Genomic DNA, 25119 nt, shown 5'->3' with positions numbered 1-25119 from the left:
CGCCGATCCCCCTACCCCTCCACCCCAACCGGTAATGCCGAAGGCATGCACCACCACTGTATCCTCTTCGAGAAGTACCATCCTGGGTACTTTGGTAAAGTCGGTATGCGGTACTTCCACAAGCTCCGCAACAAGTTCTTCTGCCCCACAGTCAACATCGACAAGCTCTGGTCAATGGTGCCGCAGGAAGTGAAGGACAAGGCGTCCAAGGACAACGCGCCGTTGATTGATGTGACGCAGTTTGGTTACTTTAAGGTTCTGGGTAAGGGTTCGCTCCCCGCCGACCACCCTGTTGTGGTGAAGGCCAAGCTCGTGTCGAAGAGTGCCGAGAAGAATATTAAGGAGACTGGTGGCGCTGTCATGCTCACTGCCTAATTAGGTTTTTCTTCTTTTTTGTTTAATTACTGATTTTGGTGTTAAGATGTGGACTTTTGTCATTGCTAGAAGCCCTTTTATCGAAGAACTCTTGATATATTTTTATAAACGTTTTCAATTAAGCGGATTTGTTCCTATTATGTTCAAGTGGTTTGCGATTACAGTGCTTTTGTTTATTGCTGAACGGGTATTTGCTTTATAATACTGTGAGATCAATTTTGACGCAGAGCTGTCAGATTGTTTTTACTTGGTATTGAAAAGTCTAGATTTGTTTTAAGAAATTGTATCGCTTGGCCTCTTTCTTGCACGACCACCATCACATTGTCATATCACTATAAATTCTTCGAATATATTGTTCCAAGATGCTTCTTTTCAACTCCATATTTGTTTTTGTTGTTTTGTGGATGTTGTTAGGTTCATGACTGAATTTTTATGCTATATACTTCTGTTATATATTTGTATTGCACAAATTTGTGGTATGCCTTTCAAGATGTGGTTCAGATGCTAGTGTATGTTCTTATACCAAAGAAAAACTCTTGTTAGCATGTGGAAGCAAGATGTTCACTTGTTACTAATGGTAACACTTGATTAATTGCTGATTAATTCTTGTACCGATGTCTAGTTGATGGAGTTATGTTTGATACTATGAGTATCCTCTGTAAGTATGATTTGGATAGTTGAAACTTTGTTTATGAATTGTGCCTTTTGATAGTTCTTGAACTTGGTATCTGTTTTTTGTTGTGAATGGATATGTAACTATGGGGATACACCGAGTGGTATCTCTGGCATTATGCATGCTGCATAGAGCTTGGATAGTCTGCACCCTTTCCTTTCGTTTTCATTGATCAGTAACTGGCGTCTTTCATTCCAGCTGTATCTTTATATATTTAATATTTCTCTACGAGGTTCACTTGCCCTATTGACACCCTCTGTTCAACCATAAAGCTTCATATATTCTTTCAAGGTGCTAGTATTTGATCTTGTTCTAGCATTTTGTGTTGTCATAATGGTACCACTGCTACTTCCTACTTTGATTTGATCTCTTGCTAAACTTACGTTGCTGAGTTGAATGTTGGTATCTGAAACTTTGATCTGGTAATTTGGGTTCCATATCAAGTGCTCTATTTGCTTTAATATATATAATATTTTGTTGGTGGAAGTCCTGAAAGTTTTGATACCTGAGGCTTTTAGAGAAATGCTGCCTATGGGCTTACAATAAGGTGGTGGGGGTCAAGATTTTTTCTCCAATATCTTCTGGAAATAAGAGTTAATGATAAGAACTTTGGGGGTCGTGGACACTGGTTGTGAATCTTTTGGACTCTATCCATTAACATCATCCAAGTTATGTTTGCATTATTCTTGTCACAAAAATCATATTTGTAATCAAAGTACAGATGTGCACAATTTATGTATCTTTAGTTATCACATATATGTACCTTCATTTGATAAGAATGTTTTGTGATTTTTTATACGATAACCATCATATGACTTATGACTGACTATTCATAAAACTTATGACTGAGTTGTGTGTGTGTGTGTGTGTGTATTTCATCTATTTTCAATTTTGACAAATGCTAAACTTGCAATTTGTTTCTAAGGCATATTCTCACTACAAAAGCCTCTGTCTGTGGCTTGGATTTGACTATGAGCGTTAATGGGCTGCTTAATTTCACTGTGGATTAAAACGTTCCACTCCTCTTTCTATATGATTTTACTTTCTACAAATTGGTGACTTTTTATTTTCCCCCCTCCCAAAACAATCTTAAAAATAAAAACGAGTTACCCCAATTATTGGACTATATTTAAATTGGTGGATTTGGAGCTTGAGGTTATAAATTTTTAGTTATTATAAAGGATTTCGAATTCCGACACTTTTGATGAATGTAAATATTAATAAATTTTAATAATATTTTTATCATATAAAATTTAAATTCATCCATCATAACAAAAGCCTGATCCCCAATCATTCTAATTTTGAGAGCATTTCGTACAAACTCAAAGTTGAGGTCATAGAGTAGTACCGCACCACCACTATCCGAACCTTATGTTGCATCAAAGGCGCCAAAGCTGCATCCGGATTGTCTGATAAAACAATGTAAAGGGATGAGCTTGACAGCACAATCACAACGCCCACCTCAAATTTCAAGTTTCAAATTTAGTACCCTAGTTTTTTTATAACCAAACAATTTATCAAATTACTCAACTCCAACTCCATAAGTTACCAAATTTTTCCAGTAAATTTGAATTTTAGGCCTCTTAATGATAAAATAATGCAAGATTCTAAATTTCATTATTGGGATCGATCCAATGTGACTCATATTTCTTATTTTGACAAAATCGAAAAATTTTAAAATTAGATAACCTAAATAGAGTTTGGTACTCGTTTAACATGATTGACTAATATCTGATAACAACACTAAATTGGATATTGAAACATTTAAAAGATTTATACTGAATACGAAATTTGTATCTAAAACACCATTTGATTGATTGGTTTCCAAAACTATGCAATATCCTAACAATATTTTTAAGAAGCTAATTTTATCAACTTTATTATGAACTTAAGTTTGATCAACATGTTACATCTATTTTATAATTTCACAAAATATTAATAATTATGTTTTTGAGTCTATAAAATTGATATTTTTGTCATCAAATACCAACTGTTAGTTCTTTAAAATCAAATTGTGAGGTAGAGTACAGGGGTACTATTTTATGCAAGAATTGCTTGAGAAAAAGAAGATATCTAATATACTTGGAGGAAATGATGGAGACAAAATAGAAAAATTCCAAGTAGTGAAGGATTGCTTTAGTACCTTTTCTGGTTGACCTATTCCCATTGGTTCCACAAAAGTTGCCTCAAAGGTAGGGTTTAAAAAAACTTGGATTATTGTAAATTAAATAAAGTAAATTACAACAACCCTCTAAAATTTGGCATAATTATAAATATTTTTTCGTTATTTGAAAAATTATAAGTACCCTTTTAATGTTTGATGAGATTGTGTAGTCTTTGGATGGAGGTTCGGAATTGTCAATTTTACTCTTACTGTATTTTTTTTTTTGTAAAAAAAATATAAAAGAATTGGACGAGATGGATGAAAAATTTTAAAAAATTATTGACTTAGTCCATTGTCTTATTTTTTTAAATAAACAAAAATATAATTCAAAGTCCATAAAAATATTTTAGTCAGTTTACTAGAAGCAATGAATGAAAACCTGACGAATACTAATGGATCGAGCTAGTTGTTAGGAGGCTGTTAAAATTAGAGGGATATTGATAACGCTTTAAACAATGAGGGGATATTTATAGATATGAGAAATCTCATGGGAGCTTATTGTAATTTACTTTATAGTAATATCAATATTCAGATACCTCAATTGATAAGAACTGACCACTTTCATTCAGATTGACGTGGGTTCGATTCCCTCTATCGATATAAAGACTTTGTTAATAGATAATTTGTAAGTAATCTTATCAAAGACCTATAATCTTGAAAGCATATATTTGTTACTTTTCTTAAGCCTAGTGGGGTGTCAATATTTATTTTGATAATTAAGGTGGATATCTATTTAGCCCACATCATAAAAAGTGACAATGTCCCTTCATTTGAGTCTCATAGGATGGGAAATAGTAAAATAGAAAACCCATTAAGATCCAATGACAAGAGAAAACACTAATGTCTTGGAATGTATGAGAGATAATGGAATGTGAATAATGTGCAAATTTGGAGCATCTCATGTTGTCTCAACTAATGATGTCTTTTCAGCTTTGCAAAGTGAAGGGGATGTGTCCTTTTATATATATATGCTGACTTAGTGTGGGTGTTATAAGTGGAGTCCCAACTAATGATAAGATTATTGACCTATTCATCGTCTCATTTTTTCAAAAAGATGAGAATCTTTACATTTTGAATGGACTGATCATCGCTGTATGTGGTCCCCATGAGCATATAAAAAAGAATTATGATGTGAGGTGAAGATAAAAGAGAAATTTACTAAAAGACATAATCATGGTGTGAAGAGATGAGTAAAAATGAAGTTCGTATGAAAAACGAAACGTGAAGTGGGATGAGAGAAAAAAAATAAATTATAATTGTGAATTTATTAAATTTTGAATAAAACGGAAAAAGAAGAAAAGGGTTACGACAAATATCGAAGTTCACACGTAAGTAATGAAAGTGAAAGGGAACTTTGGTTTGCTGCTGATGATGGTGGGTGGGGGTGGGGGGCTTCGCTTTCATCACGATACAAAAGTTGGCTTTAGAGTTGAGAGTCTGCCGTAGCTCAGTTCATGACCACAACCTTCTTCAACATTTTCATATCACTCTCAACAAATATATTTACTTTTTCCTACTTAATTATCATAATTCAAAATAAATATTAATATAGTCATTTCTTTTGAAATTTGATATAATTATAAATATTTTATTATTATTTAAAAAATTATAAGTATTCTTTTGATTTTGGTCATAATTAAAATCATGGTACGTATTAATTAATCTTGAACAAAATTTAAGTTTGTATATTACTTTTATTTTTTCGTGGTTGATAATATCGATTTACTATAGATTTAAGTCATATTCATTTATAATATAAAACACAATTTTTTTTTAAATGGTTGTAGAAGTCTAATGTATAGTACTTTCCCTAACCCTTCCAAATAGGGGTGTAGATGAGTTGAGTTCGACGAGTTCGAGCACAGCTAGCTCACTAAATTTTGAGAAAAATTTATTATTATTATTATTATTATTATCATCATCATCATCTTTAGATTAATTCAAGGGAATTGCCTAATTTAGAGATAAATTTACAAGTAATAAAATATATTGTATAGTATGTATCATGATATAAATAAATGTTAGGACTTGTCAATTTTAAAAAGTATAATTAGATATTAAAATATAACATAAAATTTATATGTGCTGTATTAAATAATTATTTTAAAAAAATTATTAAAACTTACTAAATTGTGGATTAGCATGTTGATCTCATTATATATATAATGGAATAACAATATAATTAAAATTGTTCAACTATTATTATTGTTGTTATTATTATTATTAATATTATGATTTTTAGATTAATTCATAGAAATCACCAAATTTTGACATAAATTTATAAGTAATAAAAAGGATTGTATAATGCATACTATATATCTTGATATAAATATAAAACTCATAAATAGATATAAAAAATCAGAAGTTAATTGTTAGGACTTGTCAATTTAAACAATATATAAGAGATTAAAATATAACGTAAAATTTATATGTGTCATATTAAATAATTATTTTAAAAATATTAGAATTTACTAAATTGTTGATTAAATTATTTTTGTATAAAGATTAAATGCATAAATAAAAGTTCCATAGTTTATTATTATATAAGATAAACTGTATGATATGCTAATACTAATAATATATGATCAATTTTGAGTATAAAATTAATAAAGTACTGAATATGAAATTAAACATATAAAATTTTAAAAATAAAAATTATATAAAAAATAAAAAAAGCTCAACAGTTGGGAGCTGGCTCGACTCGAGCTAGAAATCAAACCAGACCCCTACTTGGATCGCGAGCCGTCTTGATTAGTCTGCCACCCCAACTCCCAAGGGGCCTTGTGAGTGGAAGAACTAAGAAGTTAATCTAGAATGTGTTGCAAATTTATAATTAATGACAAAATGCAAAATAAAAACATTGAAACCTTACGTCCAATAATACTAAATTATAGAGAAAAATGCAATTTTAGTGTTCTAAATTAGGGGTGGCAATTTTCATTTTATTCAAATTAAAATTCGTAATAATTTGATCATACAACTTGAAAATTTATCACAATTTTAGTCTTTTTTGGTCAATTTAGCTAGAAAATTCTACGTCATCAGTCATGTCAACATCTAAATTGAGGGTTCCGACGAATTCGATCACATAACTGTCCAAAATTTTTTTTTAAAGAAAATTATGTAATTTTATTTTTCTCAAGTGGACTGTCATGTCATTAAATTTGTCAAAAACCTCAATTTAGGAAGAGACATAGCTGATGACGGAAAATTTTCTGGCAAAATTGGCTGGAATTCACTAAAAGTGCCATAATTTTTAAAGTTACAAGATCAAGTTGCAATTTTAGTTCAAATAGGACTAAAAAATGCCACATTTTAACTTACAGGACTAAAATTATATTTTTTCCAAATATATTACAACTCTAATTTAAAAAATCGGGAAAAAAGGAACTATTAACTAATCAAAGGAAGCTGATCATCTAACTAGTACAATTATATTTCCAAAATTTATGAAGCCGTGCTAGAAAATTTATTCAATTTTGCGAATAATAAGAGGTAGAGGATCACCAATAATGTCTTAACCCAGTGGTTAAGATTGGGATCGAATGTGTGGGTATTTATCTCACTTTATATGAGTTATAATTATAATTTATCTATCCCATATAATTTATCAATTGGTCTTAAATTTTTAATTATACTGATATATTGATTTAATGGATGTATTATAAAAAAGAAAAAATATTGAATTTTTGTATGATAAATCAGATTCTATTGCTTGCACGTATGATTTTGTAGTGGTCAATAATGCACTATAATAGCTTGATGTTTATCTTTTATTAAAGAAGAATTTGTTGAGATGTGACTAAGCCAATCTCCTTTTATATATTTATTATATGTTATTGCTACCTCATTTTATAATTTAAAATTTCAACTAATTATTAATTAATAATAACTTAAGTTGATACCAATGCAAGAACCAAAACTATGGGAGCTAATAGGTTTGGATGTATCTCTTTTACTTGGATCGAGCACGACCCGACCCGACCAGCCTGACTTGTCTCAAGAGCCATGGTTTCATGCGGTCTCCGACACCTGACACTCTGTAAATACTGGGGATCCCATTATACAGATATGCATATGACACTTGGATCTATATTTTATTAGATATCAAAAGTTTTTATTTGAAAATTATCTCAACAGGCCTAACGATTGTGCTGTAGGTCGAGGAATTCCAGAGACATCATTTTTGTCAATTAACTGATGTGAGATTTGGACACATTCTCTAGTTCGATTCACCACCTCATTTAGGGACCTCCACCCTAAATCAGAATTAAATACTTATTGTCCATATGATGACAACTAGATTTCAACAAGATTTGAATTTAACTAATATTTTTAAGACATTGATTGGAGTTTCAATTTAATAAATAAATCAAGTGGGAACATTAAACTTGTCACAAATTATATATGAAGTAAAATAAGAATAGAAAAAGTATTACTTTAGTCCGCTAAGTATATCTAATTTTAATTTTAGTCCGATAACTATATTCATTTTTGTTTAGGTCCAGTAACTTACGAAATTACTTATTTTTAGTCCTCTGGCAGATTTTCGGATAATTTTACCCCTATGAGTGCATATGGACTAAAACTGTCTTTCAAAAATTGCATATGGGTAAAATTGCCCGAAAATCTGCCAGAGGACTAAAAGTAAGCAATTTCGTAAGTTATTGAATTTAAACAAAAATAGACATAGTTATCAGACTAAAATTAAAATTAGGCATACTTAGCGGACTAAAAGAATACTTTTCCCAAATAAAAACTCTTCTTTTGTTGCTATAATCATTTTTATAGTATAATAGTTGTGATAAATAACTACTAATATATTTTCAATGACAAAAAATATATTATCACTATATATATATATATTATAGTTAAGTTGTTATTATAAATTTGTTAACAATTATCAACAATGATAACTTATAAAAGACTTTTATCACGAGGTGAAATTATATTTTTAGTCTTATAAGATTAGAGGTTCGACACTTTTAGTCATCCACTTTATGAATTTTTTAAAATAATCCTAAAATTGAAAAAATTCAATACATTTAGTCCTATACTTTTCTGAAATTTTCTAAATAGTCTAAAAATTAGAAAAGTTCGACACATTTATTCCTGTAAATCACATAAAGTAAAAGACTAAATATGCCAAATTTTCTCCATTTTGGGACCATTTTGAAATTTTCGTAAAGTAGAGGATCAAATATGTCAAACTTTCTTAATTTTGTAACTATTTTAAAAATCCCATAAAGTAAAAAACTAGAAATATTGACCGTCTTATTCAATGGGATTAAAAGTATAATTTTACTTTTATCACTAATAAGTTCCTAAAAGTTATACGGTAAAAAATTTGAAATTATCGTCATTTAATATATATATTTAATATTAATTTGAAAATTATTATTTAATATTTTATCATTACTACCTTATATGCCCACAAATACTAGCTTTAAACCTAATCTATCTTATTATATCTAAGAGAGGACTCATAATTTGTGTCATGTGCCTAACTAATATGCTATTTCTTGCAACTACATTTACATGATCAAAATATAGAAATCAAGATTTGATTTTGATAAGAAGATGGAAAACATTAGTCATTGCTACCTATGCAAGTAGGTCAAGGAGGCTATTTTTATACAATTATTGCTACTATTATTTTGGCTGCACCCTCAATTATTGAAGGAATCAAGAATATGTGGCCATGCATCCATATATTAGGAATCTTTCTTTCTTTTTAGTAAATTATAATGGGATATCCTAAAATTTGACATAATTGCAAATACCGTCTCGTTGTTTAAAAAATTATCAATACTTCTCTGATTTTAGCACTCGTCTAACAGTTAGCCTAATCAGTTGATCTTCGTTGGATTTTCATCTAATTTTGTGGTGAATTGACCAAAATGCTCTCATGGATTATCAATTATAATTTTACTTATTTTTTAAAAAAAATTATAAGAATTATAAGCTGAGTGGATAATTCTTTTACAGCTTATCAAAGTTTTCCATCCACCTCCTCCCAATTCTTTTATATTTTTTTTAAGTGTTTTAAGAAAAAAACAAAAAATAAGGGTAAAGTTGTCAATTGCAAACCTCTATTAAAGGATTACATAATTTCATCAAACGTCAAGATGTATACGTAATTTTTTATCAAATAACAAGGGAATATTTGTAGCTATGCCAAATTTTAAAAGAGATCGTTGTAATTTACTCTTTTTTTTGTGATAAATTAAAATGCAAAATACACGACATCTTTTGTTAGTACTTTGCAACTTGGTATAATTAATATAAATAAGACCTAAGTCGATGCTTTGTTTTTTAATTATTAATAATCTATTTATGGTATTGATCATTATTATTTTTAAATAAATACATAGATACAATCTTATCTGCCCTTTTCAATTCCAAAAGCTTGGTGACTAGGAGACAGCTTAGCTTAGCATCACAATGCAATTAAAAGAACTAATTAAGTACAAATAAGATATTCGATAATTGTGAAATCGAGATATTTTTATACGTAGATCATGTCGTGTTTGGCTCCATTTATTTTATGGTTTCTAGATAATTCTTCCAATGTTCTTGTGATATATTTGTAACTCATTAATAATTTGATATTCCATAAATTTTATTTGAAAATATTTTGAATTATATAATTATAAGTGGGCTCGTATATTTTATTGGATTATTTGCACAGGATTAAAGGCAATTTTTATCCCATAACTTCAGGTCATTCTCGTTTTAGTCCCCTAAGTTACTAGGGTTCTATTTTAATCTCGTAAAACTGAAAAAATCTCAATTTTAGTACAAATTTGATCGGCACTCGTCGGAAAAAGTCACATGACAGGCATGTGACTTTTTAAATTGGGGCTTGCATTGTGATTGGTTGAAAATAAAAGGCTTATAGGCAATTTTCGTCCCCTAACTTCAGGTCATTCTCGTTTTAGTCCCCTAACTTCAGACCATGTCTTCACCACATCATCTTCAGCCAATCACAATGCAAACCCCAATTTAAAAAGTCACATGCCTGGCATGTGATATTTTTCGGCGAGTAACTCAACTTTCCAACCAAATTTGTACCAAAATTGAGATTTTTTCAGTTTTACGGAACCAAAATGGAACCTTAGTAACTTAGGGGACTAAAATGAGAATGACCTGAAGTTAAGGGACGAAAATTGCCCTTATATTTTATTCCCACATTAAAAGATGAATTAAAATTTAAATATTTAATAAAGAGTCATTCAATTTAAAATTTAAAATGAGAATTGGAGGGAATGATTAAGAATAGAAGGAAATTTATATATAAATATGCTATTTAATATATAACTTTACTAGGCATTTGGCAAAATAAAATAAAATAATTTATTTTATTGTTTAAAAATTATATTTCAAGAACTATTTTATTCTCTTAAAAGAGTTATAAATAATGAATAATATTTGTGGAGAGAAGAGAAAAAATTTTAAGCCGCAGCTCTAAAATTGCTTTCTGATCAGAAAAGGTATTTTTGTAGGAGGTCGCGATTTTGGATTCAAGATGTATAATAAAAGAGATGCATATTTTCTGAAAATACACAAAACATCTGTGGATAGAGTTTTTCAGTGCCAAATTTGATTCTTTTTTTCATATGTATTTTAGTTCCTTGAGTTGTTCTTGAAAAGAGACTTTCAGAATTGCTGTTCGGCAAACCCCGATTGATTTTGTCGTATCTTATAAACGGGTTTGCTTAACCTTGACAAAAATCTTACAGTTGGAGCAAATTTTACTTTAAAAATGATAAATTCACGCTTCGAAACCTTTTTGAAATTCGACTTTCCCCAATATACTTAATAAAGGAAAATATCATATTTTATTGGTGGATCCCTCATCATATTTATGAAAAATTAGTTGGAAACTATGTATCATTTTTTAATCTTTATATGTAAAAAATTTAATATTCCAGCTGGGAAATAATATTTTGTCTTTATATATCAAGATTTGATCCATAACCCAAATATGAAAACTAAATATTTTCTTCTGTATAGATGAAGGAAATATAAATTAGTGCCTTTTATTGGTACATGACAATGAGTTGAGTTTATAATAGCCCATCATTTTCCATTAATTATAATTATGCCACAATAAGAGGGCCAAATGTACAATAAGAAAATAGTTTATGTGTTCGTCCGTCATTATCAAATAATGCATTATCACTTTTATTTTGATATATATGAACTCTTTGTTGCTTGTTTACTACTCATCCATCCCACCTCACCAACTTATTTGTGCGATTTTTCTATATAAATTGAAGAACTGTGCTGGTGGGTAATTTAAAAGTATTTTTATAAACGATTTATAGTTCTTGTGACTTGTCCTAACATGCCACAATAATTAAAGCTGAAACCAACCATATTCTACCTCTTAAAGATAAGGTTGAGATCTCATGAACAAGTTTGAGTCCTACCAGGAGTATTTGTTTCACTTTATGTGAGTTAGTGTAATTTATAATGTATTCGTTGAATTGATATATTGCTCAGCGTACGAGATGAGTTTTTATTAAAAAAAAAAAGAAAAGAAACCCCCGTAATTCTTTTAGGTAGCATTCGGATGAAAGATTTATTAACAAATCTTTTGAATTTATTTAGATAATTCTAAATTCAAAAGACTTCAGATTCTTTAATTCTAGTTTTAAACCAGAATTTGAAATCCATTTTTAGTCAACAACATGCAGTTCAAATTTATAGTCGAAGAATTTGAAATATCTTGGATTTTAAAATTACCCAAACAAATTTTAAAAAAATGTTGATTAAGAATTTAAAATTCATAACTTTAAATTTATCAATCCGAATATATCCTTATAATGAATATAATTGATTCATCCAACTAGTTGTTCATATTTATATGAATTAGTTCGACATACTTTCAGGGTTTTTAAATTGTAATTCTTAATGTTTTTCTGAAATATTGGCAAATAAATTATGTAGACAAGTCAATTGAAATATGAAATTTAAACTGAAACACACTAATTTAAGATGTTAACAATATTAAACTCAAATTTTTGGTAAGTAAGAGTACTTAAGATTAATTTTAGAAAATTATTGGCCTTATCATGCAAATTCTAGAGTTTTTGGGGGTAGCCAAAAGCAATTGCGCCTATCACTCCCCCGCTCCGCACTTATCTTATAAGCCCTCCGCTCAGAAGAGGTAAAAAAACAAAGAAAAAGGAAAATAAATCCAAATCTTTTCCTCAATTTTTTTTTTTAAAACGAAATTTCACTTTTTATAAGCCCCATCACGTGTCCCTGTAAATCCCCTCTCCATACTCTCTCTCTGTTCTCTCTCTCTCTCTCTCTCTCTGCATTTATATAAACTTTATACATACAGATAGATACAGAGCCATTGTTGATCAGCGAGAAGCCCTAACTTTCGCTTCCGTTTCAGTGCGTTTTACATCCTATACCTGTACGAATCTGTGTCTATCGATTGTGGTGACGTTGGTGGTGGTGGTGGTGGTGGCGGCGGTGGTGTGAAGGTGTTCGAGTGTTTTGCTGTATGTCAGTAGATTGCGACACGCATTACGGTGGATTCGGTGAGCTTGCGAATCAGTTGCAATGGCCACAACTACGAAAAAGGCGACGTCTCCTACTCATACGACGGCTGCTTGTTGCGCTCCCTCGGCCGCCGGCGATTCAGCCGCCGTAGTCCGCCGTGAGTCTGCGTCTGCCTCCGCTGCTGCTGATTGGACTGTACCATCTGCGACGGTCGAAGATCAGCAGAGCAACAAAACTGCAGCCGTGGCGCCGTTAATTAGGCCGGAGCCTTCTTCCAATGCCACCGCTAAAGGTTTTTCCTTTTCTTATTTTCGTTTGCTGAATGCGATCATATACCGGTTCTAGTGTTGATTTGCTTGATTTTGAGTTCTTCTTCCCTGATGGAGAAGTCTGAGATACATTCACCTCGTAGTATAGGTGTAATTCGCGTGTTCTGGTGTGTATGTAGACGTATTTGCATGTGATGTGCATTGATCGAGATCTTGAATTTGTATTCGTGATTTGTAAACAATTTGGTGGTTGAGTTGAAGCGATTGAGCCGATTGATCGGTCGTTGTCTCTGTCTTTTCTGTCCTATTAACACTTATTGTTTTGCTTTAATTTTTTCTTCTATGATGATTTGGTAATTTGATGTGTTTGTCTGTGGGTGCGCACGAAAGAATTAAACAGATTTTGATGTTCATTATTTTGCATATGAAAAACTGATCTTTTGGCCTGCAGAATAGGTTGATGGATGTTATACAGTTTTATTTGCACTGAAGATTTGTTTGTGTAACTAATACCCTTGTTTGTTCAGGGATTCAGGTCATGCCAAGGGCTCAAACCAAGCATCCTTTGGATCCTTTATCTGCTGCTGAAATCTCTGTGGCTGTGGGAACTGTGAGAGCAGCGGGTGCCACTCCTGAGGTTCACATGACTTATCAACTTTTCATTTTCCACTTGGATTTATGATGCACATTGATCATTGTCTCAAGTTACTTTACAAATAACATTGTACTTGTGGTATCATCTCTGACTTTTCCTCTTTTTTAGGTCAGAGATAGCATGAGATTTATTGAAGTGGTTCTGTTGGAACCAGATAAACATGTAGTGGCACTTGCTGATGCTTATTTCTTTCCCCCTTTCCAACCATCATTGCTGGCTAGAACTAAAGGAGGACCAGCAATTCCTTTTAAGCTCCCACCAAGGCGAGCCAGACTAGTTGTCTACAATAAGAAGTCCAATGAGACAAGTTTGTGGATTGTTGAGTTGACAGAAGTACATGCAACAACTCGAGGTGGACATCACCGTGGAAAAGTTATTTCCTCTAATGTTGTTCCTGATGTTCAGCCACCTATGGTATTTCATGAATCTTGAATCCTCCTATGTTTTCATTTTGTTTCTTTCTATCTCCTGAGTGCTACATCTTTTAATCCTTACTAAGCAACAAATATAACTTTTGAGCATTGGTTACAGGCATTCGCATGTTATTTTCACACCTTGAAGTAACAAATATGAACTTATTTGTGTATACTCATAAGCTGAAGTCGGACTATGTACACATTAGTGTAAAACTGTCATGCACTACTTGAGGGACTTTGTGGGAAAGAGGAAAAAATTGGTATGCTGTTGTTTCATGTCTGTACCCATTTGTTTCCAGCTTGATTGCTATAGAAATATGATCTCTTTGGTTATTTCACAAACTATTTTTGCCACAGCCCTGTATTTTCAAATGTTCAACTCCATTTTAAAAAATGATTATTGATATTATACTCCAAACTCAAGGTGTTTTTAAGTATCTGTTTTAAGAGGTCATTCGTTTCATAGCTGTCTATATTGGTTTATTTTATGTGTGAATTTTCTATTTTGTCTTCAATATGACATGTGTCTATGTCCTTTGGCTTTATTGATCATGGTTTTGTTGATAGGTTTTTGTCATAGATGATACAACATGATTTAACTGGCCATCCTTTTCTCAATTGTAGGATGCTGCAGAATATGCTGAATGTGAAGCTGTTGTCAAAGATTACCCACCATTTATAGAGGCAATGAAGAAGAGGGGTATTGATGATATGGATCTAGTCATGGTTGATCCATGGTCAGTAAAATATAAACAATAATTTGATCTGGACTTAAAGCTTGTTTAATATACTTATTATTTAATGCCATTCCCTGTTGAATGCCTACTGCAGGTGTGTTGGTTATCACAGTGAGGCTGATGCTCCTAGTCGTAGACTTGCTAAGCCACTTATATTTTGCCGGACAGAGAGTGACTGTCCACTGGAAAATGGCTATGCGCGACCAGTTGAAGGAATTCATGTGCTTGTTGATATGCAAAATATGGTTGTAATTGAGTTTGAAGATCGTAAGCTTGTTCCATTGCCTCCAGCTGATCCACTTAGAAACTATACCCCTGGTGAGACAAGAGGAGGGGTAGATAGGAGTGATGTGAAGCCCCTTCAAATTATTCAGCCTGAAGGTCCAAGCTTCCGAATCAATGGACATTATGTTGAGTGGCAGAAGGTATTTATTTATCTCTTTCCTTCTTACTCATTTTCTTTCTATCACCATCTGTGGAATTTAGACAGAACAATTATTGAAATTCTGGTTGACAGTGGAACTTTCGTGTTGGATTCACTCCGAGGGAGGGTTTGGTCATTCATTCCGTTGCCTATGTTGATGGCAGTCGGGGTAGGAGACCAATAGCCCATAGGTTGAGCTTTGTGGAGATGGTTGTTCCCTATGGAGATCCTAATGACCCACATTACAGAAAAAATGCATTTGATGCTGGGGAAGATGGCTTGGGGAAAAATGCTCATTCTCTTAAGAAGGTTTCCAATCCTTGTTTACTGTTGATTATCATTTTATTTTAAGTTATTGAACTTTTATATTTCACTTCACAACGTTTGATAATGCAATTATCCATTTCAGGGATGTGATTGTTTGGGATATATAAAATACTTTGATGCGCACTTTACAAATTTTACTGGAGGAGTTGAAACAATTGAAAACTGTGTATGCTTGCATGAAGAAGATCATGGAATCCTTTGGAAGCATCAAGATTGGAGAACAGGCCTTGCAGAAGTTCGAAGATCAAGGCGTCTCACTGTTTCTTTTATTTGCACTGTGGCTAATTACGAATATGGATTCTACTGGCACTTTTATCAGGTAAGTGGAATGCCTTCACAGTGGAGACCTGGCTGGTGTTGCATTATCATATAAAGCGACTGTATGGAAAGTATGACCACCGTTGGGTTTAACACATGACAGTCATACACCTGCTCTGAAAGTTTGTTTTTCTACTAAAACATATCATTAAATTGGTTATTCAACAAGGAGATTAAATAGAGAAATGAGAAATGTATCATCCAAATATCATGAAAGTTTAGGATGTTGTACCAGCTTCCTAGGCAAATAAAGCTTAAAAAATTGGGGTGATTTCCACTGCTCTATTTCTTTTTCTTATTACATACCAATCAACTGATCTTCAACCTATATTTGTAGGATGCTTTTTTGGTATCCAACACGTTGGCCCAACTGATATTTTCCTTTTACCAATCTGCAATTTAAGTTTGTCTTTTGATGCAGGATGGGAAAATTGAAGCAGAAGTCAAACTTACTGGTATTCTTAGTTTAGGGGCTCTTCAACCGGGAGAAACCCGAAAATATGGCACAACAATTGCACCAGGGTTGTATGCCCCTGTCCATCAGCACTTTTTTGTTGCTCGTATGGATATGGCAGTTGATTGTAAGCCTGGAGAAGCACACAATCAGGTATGTGATCATCATATAATTCTTTGCTGTTGAAATGCAAAATAATATAAATGCACAAAAATGCAAAATCAGGTTATTGAAGAATAGTATTTACTACACATGAATTTGATGGCGTTTCTTGTACTTGGCTTTTAGGATTTGGCCGACATAATAAACTTAAGGTGTATATATATACTACCCTGTCACGATCGAAGTGATATTTTTTTTGTTTCTCTATTACTGATGCCATTCTCTTTAGGTGGTTGAGGTGAATGTCAGAGTCGAGGAGCCTGGAAATGACAATGTTCACAATAATGCATTCTATGCTGAGGAAACTTTACTCAGATCTGAATTAGAAGCTATGCGTGATTGTGATCCACTATCCGCCCGCCATTGGATTGTAAGCATCCTTCTCTGTCTCATTCTTTGAATTTTTGTTTGGTAATTGATAATCCAACCATACCTAATCCATCCAAACTTCAGTGACGATTTATTGTGCATTTCTTTCTCCATTATTCTTTCTAATTCTAATCGTTTTCTGAAACATCTTTCTTTTGGGTTGAAGTTTCTGTTTTGTTCTATGCTTGTTCTTCTCGTGGGGTATAGAAGAGTCCCCTTTTTATTTTGTTTCTCTATGAGTGCCTGGGAGAATCTTTGGCCTATCCTAGAAAATCCATTGCAATTTCGTACTTTAATCTAATATCTGTACTGTACTGGCTTTGCAATTGCAGATAAGGAACACAAGAACTGTCAACCGGAGTGGACAACTGACAGGCTACAAGTTAGTGCCTGGTTCAAATTGTTTGCCATTGGCTGGTCCTGAGGCTAAATTTCTGAGGAGAGCTGCATTTCTGAAACATAATCTATGGGTTACACAGTATGCACGCGGGGAGGATTTTCCTGGAGGAGAGTTTCCTAACCAGAATCCACGTGCCGGGGAAGGATTGGTCTCATGGGTTAAACAAAACCGGCCTCTTGAAGAAAATGATATTGTTCTCTGGTGACATTTCATATAGCTTACAGAATTATTTCTTCTATCCATGAAACATTTTTTGAATGCCAACATGTGGCCTTTTAATTTTTCACTATGTTTTAGTTGGTTCAACCTATCTTTAATTTGTGAGTAAATATGCAATTTGTTTTCTTTTTTATACATTTCCTGTTTTATATACATTCCCCTTTGTTTACACCTATTTCATTGGTGTAGGTACGTGTTTGGCATTACACATGTTCCTCGATTGGAAGACTGGCCTGTTATGCCCGTGGAACACATTGGTTTTGTGCTTCAGGTACGCTTTCCTCAATGCTAGTACCTGCTTGCATATGAGAGAAGTACTTTCCCCATTTCTCCTGTTCATGTCAGAATTCTTTCTCAAGAATAAAATAAACCTTATTGACATGTTTTCTGTATTTTCGGCCCATTTATCTGTCAAATGATTTCCTATATTTCTTCAGTTTATTTATAGTTTGAATTTATCATACTAATACACACCTCTTTTGTGCTTGTTTATGAGTTGTCATAATAACTTTGTTGCATATGGGTGCAGCCACATGGATTCTTCAACTGTTCACCTGCAGTCGATGTGCCACCTAATGTTTGCGAGATTGATGCGAAGGAGAGTGATGTTAAAGACAGCAGTGTAGCTAAGCCCACTTCATCTGCTGCTCTAATAGCAAAGCTGTGAAGGGATGCATATAAATCATTCTCACCTACATCTCCATGCAGGAAACCTTGCTACTCTGCGGAGCGTGTTGGATATGGGTGTGACTGTACATAGTGGTTTAAACTTCCTTTTCAGTTTGGAGCATTCTAGTTTGTTCGAGACACAAATTATTGTTTTAGTATTTTTGTTTGACTGTGTTGCAACTTTGTGGAGTTTTTGAGTACTTTATTTGTAGCTTAAATCCATTGTTATAAGGAAAAATAAGATGCCCATCAACTGCCCTGCCTGCCTTCTTTCTTAGATTAATTGTCTTTTGAAATAGCCTCTCTTCAGGGCTTAAGTACAGTACTGATTTTGACACAATCTGTCATTTGAGAGGTGAATACTAGTGCGCTTGGGGACAAAACTGCGCTTTTCGTCCCTCACATTAGTGGGGGATTTGCATATCGCATATGCTTCTCGACCCTTACGCATTATGATTCCCTGCTTTCTGGGTTAAAAGCATAATATTTATTCACACTGTGAAAAGTCCTGCACTAATGTAGTTTTAATTCCGTAGATGAATAGGAATTCTTCGCCGTAGTGTTGGAAAAAAAGGATTTTTAGTTTTTGGTTTGAAAAAATACATTTCAAGTGTTTGAGATGTTAGTTTTTATATTTAGAAGAGAAAGAATCAGTTTTTTGGCTTTAAAAAATTACTTTTGAAGTGTTTGGAATGCTAATTTTTGTGTTTGCAATTGCTAAAAAGGAACACGCTCTTCTAGTGGCTTTGATTTCTTATGTAAATAAATGGGGTTAAATCCATTTTGATCCCTTGTGAAATATAAAAATATCAACAATCCCCCTAAAAAATCACCCTCATGCTATGAATAAATAATCACACTGATTCCTGGTTAATTTGAGTCAATTTTTTTAGAAACACTGACTAAAGTACCCCTTTTAGTCAAATGGTCAAACTAGACCTATTAATATATAATTATTTTAATTTATAATATATATAATTTAATATTATTAAAATATTTATATAATATATAATTATAATTTATAAATAAAATAAAATAATAATTATAAACCCCACCGCCCACCCCGTCTTCTTCCCCACTTTTGCCCCCCCCCCCCTCCACCCCCCCCCCCCCCCCCCCCCCCCCCCCCCCCCCCCCCCCCCGGGGTTTGATTAAGTGAATTCTTATGAATTATTTGGTAAATTAAATATATTGATTATACGTATAACATTCTCTTATAGGACGTGACGACAAAGTAGAGGGTTGAGCAGTCCCTCGTGAACTGAAGCATTTTGGGATATAATGTAAGTATAGCTAATTTGGATTTATATATATATATCTATATGTGTAGTATTTTATATATTATATACAGTAAAACCTCTATAAATTAATACTTTATAAATTAATACTCTATAAATTAATAAACTCTCTAAAATAATAAAATCTTTCGGTTTCGACTTGGGCCTTTGTAAAAAATCATCAAATTCGATGAGATAATAAGATATAATTTTTTGAAAAATTCCTTTATAAATATTAGGTCCCATTAAAACTCTAAATTAATAATTCATAAATATTACAATTATAAATATTAGGTAATTTGCTAAAATATAATTTTGTAATGCTTTACGCATTTGATCAATCATGGATGATTTTGCAATGCCTTTTAGATGAGAAGACATGGTTAGGTGTTATGAATCATTTTATTTTCATATTGAGATTTACATAGTATTATGTTTCATTCATCATGCATGAATATATTTAATTCGCTATGATCGTTATTTAAGTGCAACGAATTAATGTAAACATGTATATTTAAGTAATTCCAATGAATTGAACATCTGTCTATAAATATAATAGTTAATTGTATACACTGAATTGATATTATACATGAATATATTTAATTAGTTACAAAGAATTGATTGATGCATGAATATAATCAATGAAATATATATGAATTTATTTATTTTTAATACATATGTAATAAATTTACTGAATTTAAAAAGTCTCTCTTTTAATTAATAAAATATTAATTTATTGATAAATTAATATCTGTCTAAATTAATAAAATTTCATGGTCCCAAGGTTATTAATTTATAGAGGTTTTACTGTATTAACTGTGAGAGAAGGGCAAAAATGTCAAAAAAAGAGTACTTTTATAGAAAAATCCCAGTCAAAGCGCGTGTGACCCAAATTTTGTACGGAGGGATTTTTTTAAACTTTATTTTATATCACAGGGGATATTTGATACTTTAATTTTTATATGGGGCTTTTTGAATATTTCTATTATCACAGGGGGTCTCTGGATTTTTTCCTAAATAAATCGGACTTTCTTTTGGACAATTTAACTCTCATTTTAATAATCTTAATGGAAGTTTAACCTTTTCAATTTATTTTCAAAAGTTTTCATCTAAGTTGATGTTGGAATTTTAAAATAATTTGAATAATTTAATATTAATAAAATTTATGATTTTACATATTTAATATTTTATAATTTTTGTATTTATTTTTCTATATTATTTGATATTTTCTAATATAATAGAAAAATACAAATTAAATTGCTATCATTAACTAATAAAAATTATTTTTGATAATCACGTAAGTTTATTTATTGCCTATGAATGAACAATTATATTAGTTAATGGGAATATTATTCAATTGAACATTCAATTTTTTAACAGTATTCAATATTTCATTAATATAAATGTCAAATATTTGAAAAAATTAGATATGTGATATACTAATTGAAATAAAATAACAATTAATAGTAACAAAAGACAAGTGTTAAGCAAAAATAATCTCTTTAACATATGGGGATAAAATAATTTTTCAATTAAGTTTATTTTAAAAGTATTTTTTTTTTCAAATCCTACTCAATTTAGTTTCAGTACAAAAAATGTGAAATTTTTTTGTAACGGCTAGGAGGCCGTTCCAACGGCCATTGTAACAAATTTGGAACGAATTATATTTGTTGACATCACGGTTTTGGGCGACTGAATTTTGTATTTTTGGAACGGCAAAATAGTTACAAAGGCTGTTCCAAAATTGTCATATGCATAAAGCTGTTACAATATATAGATTGTTACAAGTTGGAATGGCTTCTGATGTTGCTGTAACATTTTGTAACGACTGTTCTTAATGTGGAAGTTTATTCCAATATCTGGGGAGGAAGCCATTCCAAATATTTATTATGGCTAGACTATTTCAAACATTGATACAAATTTTTGAGCGCTGTAAAATTATAATGGTTTTTCGCCTGAAAATATAAACGGCCGTTCCAAAAGTTATAAACAAAACAGTTTAAAAACCTAATATATAACGTGCAGTACAAAGCAGTTTCAATTGACACGGCTTGTGTGCGAAAGGCATGTGTTGTTACAAAGGCTGTTACAATAATGGATTTGTGCAACGATTATATTTCAATGGCTATTTTGCCGCCCCAATGGTCGATCTAGATTAGGATTTCTTTTTTAATTTTTATTTGTATGTATATTATAAGTACAATTTTAAAATATTATTTTAATTTTATTAATTATATTGTTACTATTTTCTTGCTGTGCTATATACTTTTTTTATATAGTATCTCATAGTTAACAAATTGAACAAAATATTTTAACAAAAATTCCTTGGGGACGTATGACGATTATTGGTTCTTCGCTGTCCAATCTTGAAGTTTTAAATTGTTGAATAATACTTTCAGGGGGCCCAAGTGGAGTCCAGTTGAAGGGCAATTTCCTCGACTCAAAGTCTTGTTTATTTCGGATGGTGACTTGGTGTCATGGAGAGCTGATGATGTCCATTTTCCAAATCTCGAGAGCCTTTTCCTTCGACTGATGCATAAGTCGGAAGAGATCCCTTCAGGTATTGGACATATAGAGACGCTTCGTTCAATTCATTTGAACAAGTGCAGTGAGCTAGCCGTCAACTCGGCAAAGCAAATACTGGAGGAACAATCTAGCTACGGAAGTGAGCTTGAAGTCCGTGTGGATCGGAAAAAGGTCAGTGTGGATGATTTCTGAACACTAGGAATCAAACAAAACGACAACATATTTTACACAGTTAAGGTAATGTTTCATCTCCAACGAATAATATGATTAGTAATCTCCAATTTGTTTCTCATCTCGATATTTTTCTTTTTTTCTCAGTCGTGAACTTGTACTTAGAAAAACTGCCAAAATTTGAAGTATCTCATATTTTGAATTGAAGACAGACTCAATTTTTTTTTTTTTAACTTAAATTAAAAGAGAAGGTAATGTTTTTAAGTGTTATTTTTATTATTACTTTATAGAGTAAAATTTATTTTTGTACTCGAGTTTCTTCATTAAATACAATTACTACACGAGTTTTGTTATTTATGTTATTTTGATACCCAAGTAATTATGAATGACTTAATTAGTACCGAATTTAAATATAAATATAACTTTGGCACCCAATTCATTTTTTAATTTAACTTTTTTGTTATCTTTTTATGTGATGAGTATTTTACTCTTAGATATTAAATTAAAATATAATAAATTTATCAATTTTATTTTTTGCATAAATTCCTATTGATATATTTTTATCTTTATTTAAACCAATTGACTTTCATTTTCATATTTTGGCTAACAAGATTATTCTATTTTTAGTATTAATTTTTATACTTTTTACTCTTTATTTTTCAATATATATAGGAAAACTCTTTATTAAATAGCTTATATATTAATCAGTCAAGTGATGCAGAATAGAGATTTCCATGGTCGAAGATAGTTTTTGCATTTATTTGGGATATTAAAATTTGATTGCAAAACTTAATTGAGATTCAAAACTTTCAATTTTGGATTATAAATTTTCAAAATTTAGAATGCACTTTTAATATAATTAATTGCTTAGTAAATAACTTATAAATATTGATAAATAAAGTGAGTTTTAAATTAATTAAATATTACTATCAAATTTAATACTCAAATATAAAAATGAAAGCCATATGGTTCAAATAAAGAGAAAATATATTGATTAAGTTTTATTTAATTCTTTTTGATATACTTCTAAATACTAAGGGGAAACAATGGAATTTTTTAAGCATAGTATAGTGTTTGTTTATTATCGTTCCAATAATATTTCGATACGCTAAGATCAATGTGAAATAATTGTCGCTAATATTATCACAAACATTGCAGCTTTAAACCATAACTCTTAATGGTGAAAATATAAAAATTGTAAAATTAATTACACGTAGACCTCTTCTAAAAATGTAAAATTAGACACTCTGCTGTCCGACCCGCACGCAAATATGGAGATCCTGCAGATTTTAAGCTATTTTATCCTTAAGGGAGGCGCTTTTTCGCCTTATCCATAGATAGGGATAGTACCCCCGTCACTGTACTACACTCATTCCTGCAGTTGTGCATCTTTTTTCTGGAAATTTCAAGAAGTGCACTGTGCACCTGCACAAGATCGGAGGAGTTTGAGATGGCTGTTGCAGCTTATGCAGCTCTGCGTTCTCTCAAGCCTGTCCTCGACAATATCCAGAATCCCGTTCGTCGCCATCGGCTTCATGTAGACTCAGATCGAATTCAAAGCTTGCAAGAAAAGGTAGAGTTCTTGCAAGAGTTCCTCGAAGTTCATTCTCAAAGTAAAAGCCAAGAAATAGAAGATCTGTCGAGGCAAATCGCTGTTGTTGCGGTTGAAGCGGATGATGTCATTGACCGTCACGTAGTGGATCAACTTTGTAAAGGATCTCAAGATGAAAGTCATCACCTGGCCTCCCTCTCATCTTTTTGTCAAGATATAGACAAAATAATTGAAAAGATTGATGGGATCACCGAAAATTTGATGATGATTAAAGAGGAATGGGGCGACAACGTTCAAGAGAAGAATTCTGAAGTTTCCGTGCCAGTTAGTTCAAGAACACTTCCTTCCGGTGGCAACGATACTATGGTGGGATTTGAGGAAGGCTTGCTTCAGATCATGGATGTGCTTACTAGAGATGAATTTAACCTTCAAATTCTCCCAATTGTTGGAATGGGAGGGATTGGTAAGACCACTCTCGCAAGAAATGCTTTTAATCATCCATATATTGTCAACCGATTTGATATACTTACTTGGATTACAATATCTCAAGAATACAACATGAAAGAAATTCTTTTGGGCCTTTTGAATGATGGAAGTATAGAAGAAAGTGCAGAAATAGAAGAGTTAGAAGTACTATTGTACCAAAGATTATTTGGCAGAAAGTATTTGATTGTTATGGATGATATTTGGAGTATCAAAGTTTGGAATGATTTAAAAATATTCTTCCCAGATAATGGGAATGGAAGTCGAATTATGATGACTACTAGGCTAACCAATGTGGTTGTTTCTTTGGGCACTCTTAAACCCTATTCGATGGATTTTCTAGACGATAATAAAAGTTGGAATTTACTTTGTGAAAAGGTATTTGGTGAAAGAAATTGCCCTTATCCAGAATTAGAGGGAATTGAAAAAGATATAGCCAAAGGCTGCAAAGGGCTTCCTCTTGCACTTGTAGTAATTGGTGGGCTCCTTGCGAATTCCGACATGCAACGTGAATATTGGGTGTTAGATTGTGAGAAATGTGAACTCATTTGCCAATTCACAAGATAATGAGCATTGCTTAAAAATATTGCTTTTCAGTTACAACAACTTATCTTCATCCTAAATTATGTTTTCTCTATATGAGAGTTTTTTCGGAAGACCATGAGATCAATGTCTCCAAACTCATCAACTCATGGGTCGCTCAAGGATTCATAAAACCAGTAAGAGGTAAAAGTGTGGGCGAGGTTGCAGAGAAATACTTGAGAGATCTTTTTGATAGAAATATGATTTTAATTCATAAATGGACAAGGAGTGGAGAAATGAAAACATGCAGTAGGGCTAAGTGATCTGCCGAAGCTGTGGGATGTAAAAATACATCGGTAGGGGAGCGTTCCGCCTTGGAGGGAAGCCCCCGCGCGAGTGGCGCTGGACGAAGCGGAAGCGAGAATGTCGGCTTGA

General features: G+C 32.0%; 3 protein-coding genes across 3 annotated transcripts; all 3 read left to right on the top strand.

The window, feature by feature from the left end:
- Positions 29 to 528, top strand: LOC105157268 (60S ribosomal protein L27a-2-like). Its single transcript, XM_011073636.2, has one exon. It carries the CDS (start codon positions 46 to 48, stop codon positions 373 to 375), a length of 330 nt encoding a protein of 109 aa, XP_011071938.1. The 5' UTR covers positions 29 to 45; the 3' UTR covers positions 376 to 528.
- Positions 12795 to 18412, top strand: LOC105157267 (copper methylamine oxidase). Its single transcript, XM_011073634.2, has 12 exons — positions 12795 to 13026; positions 13531 to 13640; positions 13767 to 14072; positions 14699 to 14811; positions 14906 to 15236; positions 15329 to 15544; positions 15645 to 15881; positions 16302 to 16487; positions 16726 to 16866; positions 17198 to 17466; positions 17674 to 17755; positions 18014 to 18412. The coding sequence occupies exons 1-12, from the start codon at positions 12795 to 12797 to the stop codon at positions 18149 to 18151; spliced, it is 2361 nt and encodes a 786-aa protein (XP_011071936.1). The 3' UTR covers positions 18152 to 18412.
- LOC105157464 (disease resistance RPP8-like protein 3) lies at positions 23578 to 24729 on the top strand. The gene has a single exon (XM_011073872.1). It carries the CDS (start codon positions 23578 to 23580, stop codon positions 24727 to 24729), a length of 1152 nt encoding a protein of 383 aa, XP_011072174.1.

This window comes from Sesamum indicum, linkage group LG3 (assembly GCF_000512975.1).
Source record: "Sesamum indicum cultivar Zhongzhi No. 13 linkage group LG3, S_indicum_v1.0, whole genome shotgun sequence".
Lineage (NCBI taxonomy): Eukaryota > Viridiplantae > Streptophyta > Magnoliopsida > Lamiales > Pedaliaceae > Sesamum > Sesamum indicum.
The sequence above is the reverse complement of the archived record's forward strand: the minus strand, read 5'-3'. Positions and strand labels throughout refer to the sequence as shown.

Coding starts and splice junctions, on each gene's coding strand:
- LOC105157268 (XM_011073636.2), top strand. CDS start 46: ATGCACCACCACTGTATCCTCTTCGAGAAGTACCATCCTGGGTACTTT.
- LOC105157267 (XM_011073634.2), top strand. CDS start 12,795: ATGGCCACAACTACGAAAAAGGCGACGTCTCCTACTCATACGACGGCT. Junction 15,545..15,644: donor ATGCTCATTCTCTTAAGAAG/GTTTCCAATCCT, acceptor TATCCATTTCAG/GGATGTGATTGTTTGGGATA. Junction 15,882..16,301: donor TCTACTGGCACTTTTATCAG/GTAAGTGGAATG, acceptor CTTTTGATGCAG/GATGGGAAAATTGAAGCAGA.
- LOC105157464 (XM_011073872.1), top strand. CDS start 23,578: ATGGCTGTTGCAGCTTATGCAGCTCTGCGTTCTCTCAAGCCTGTCCTC.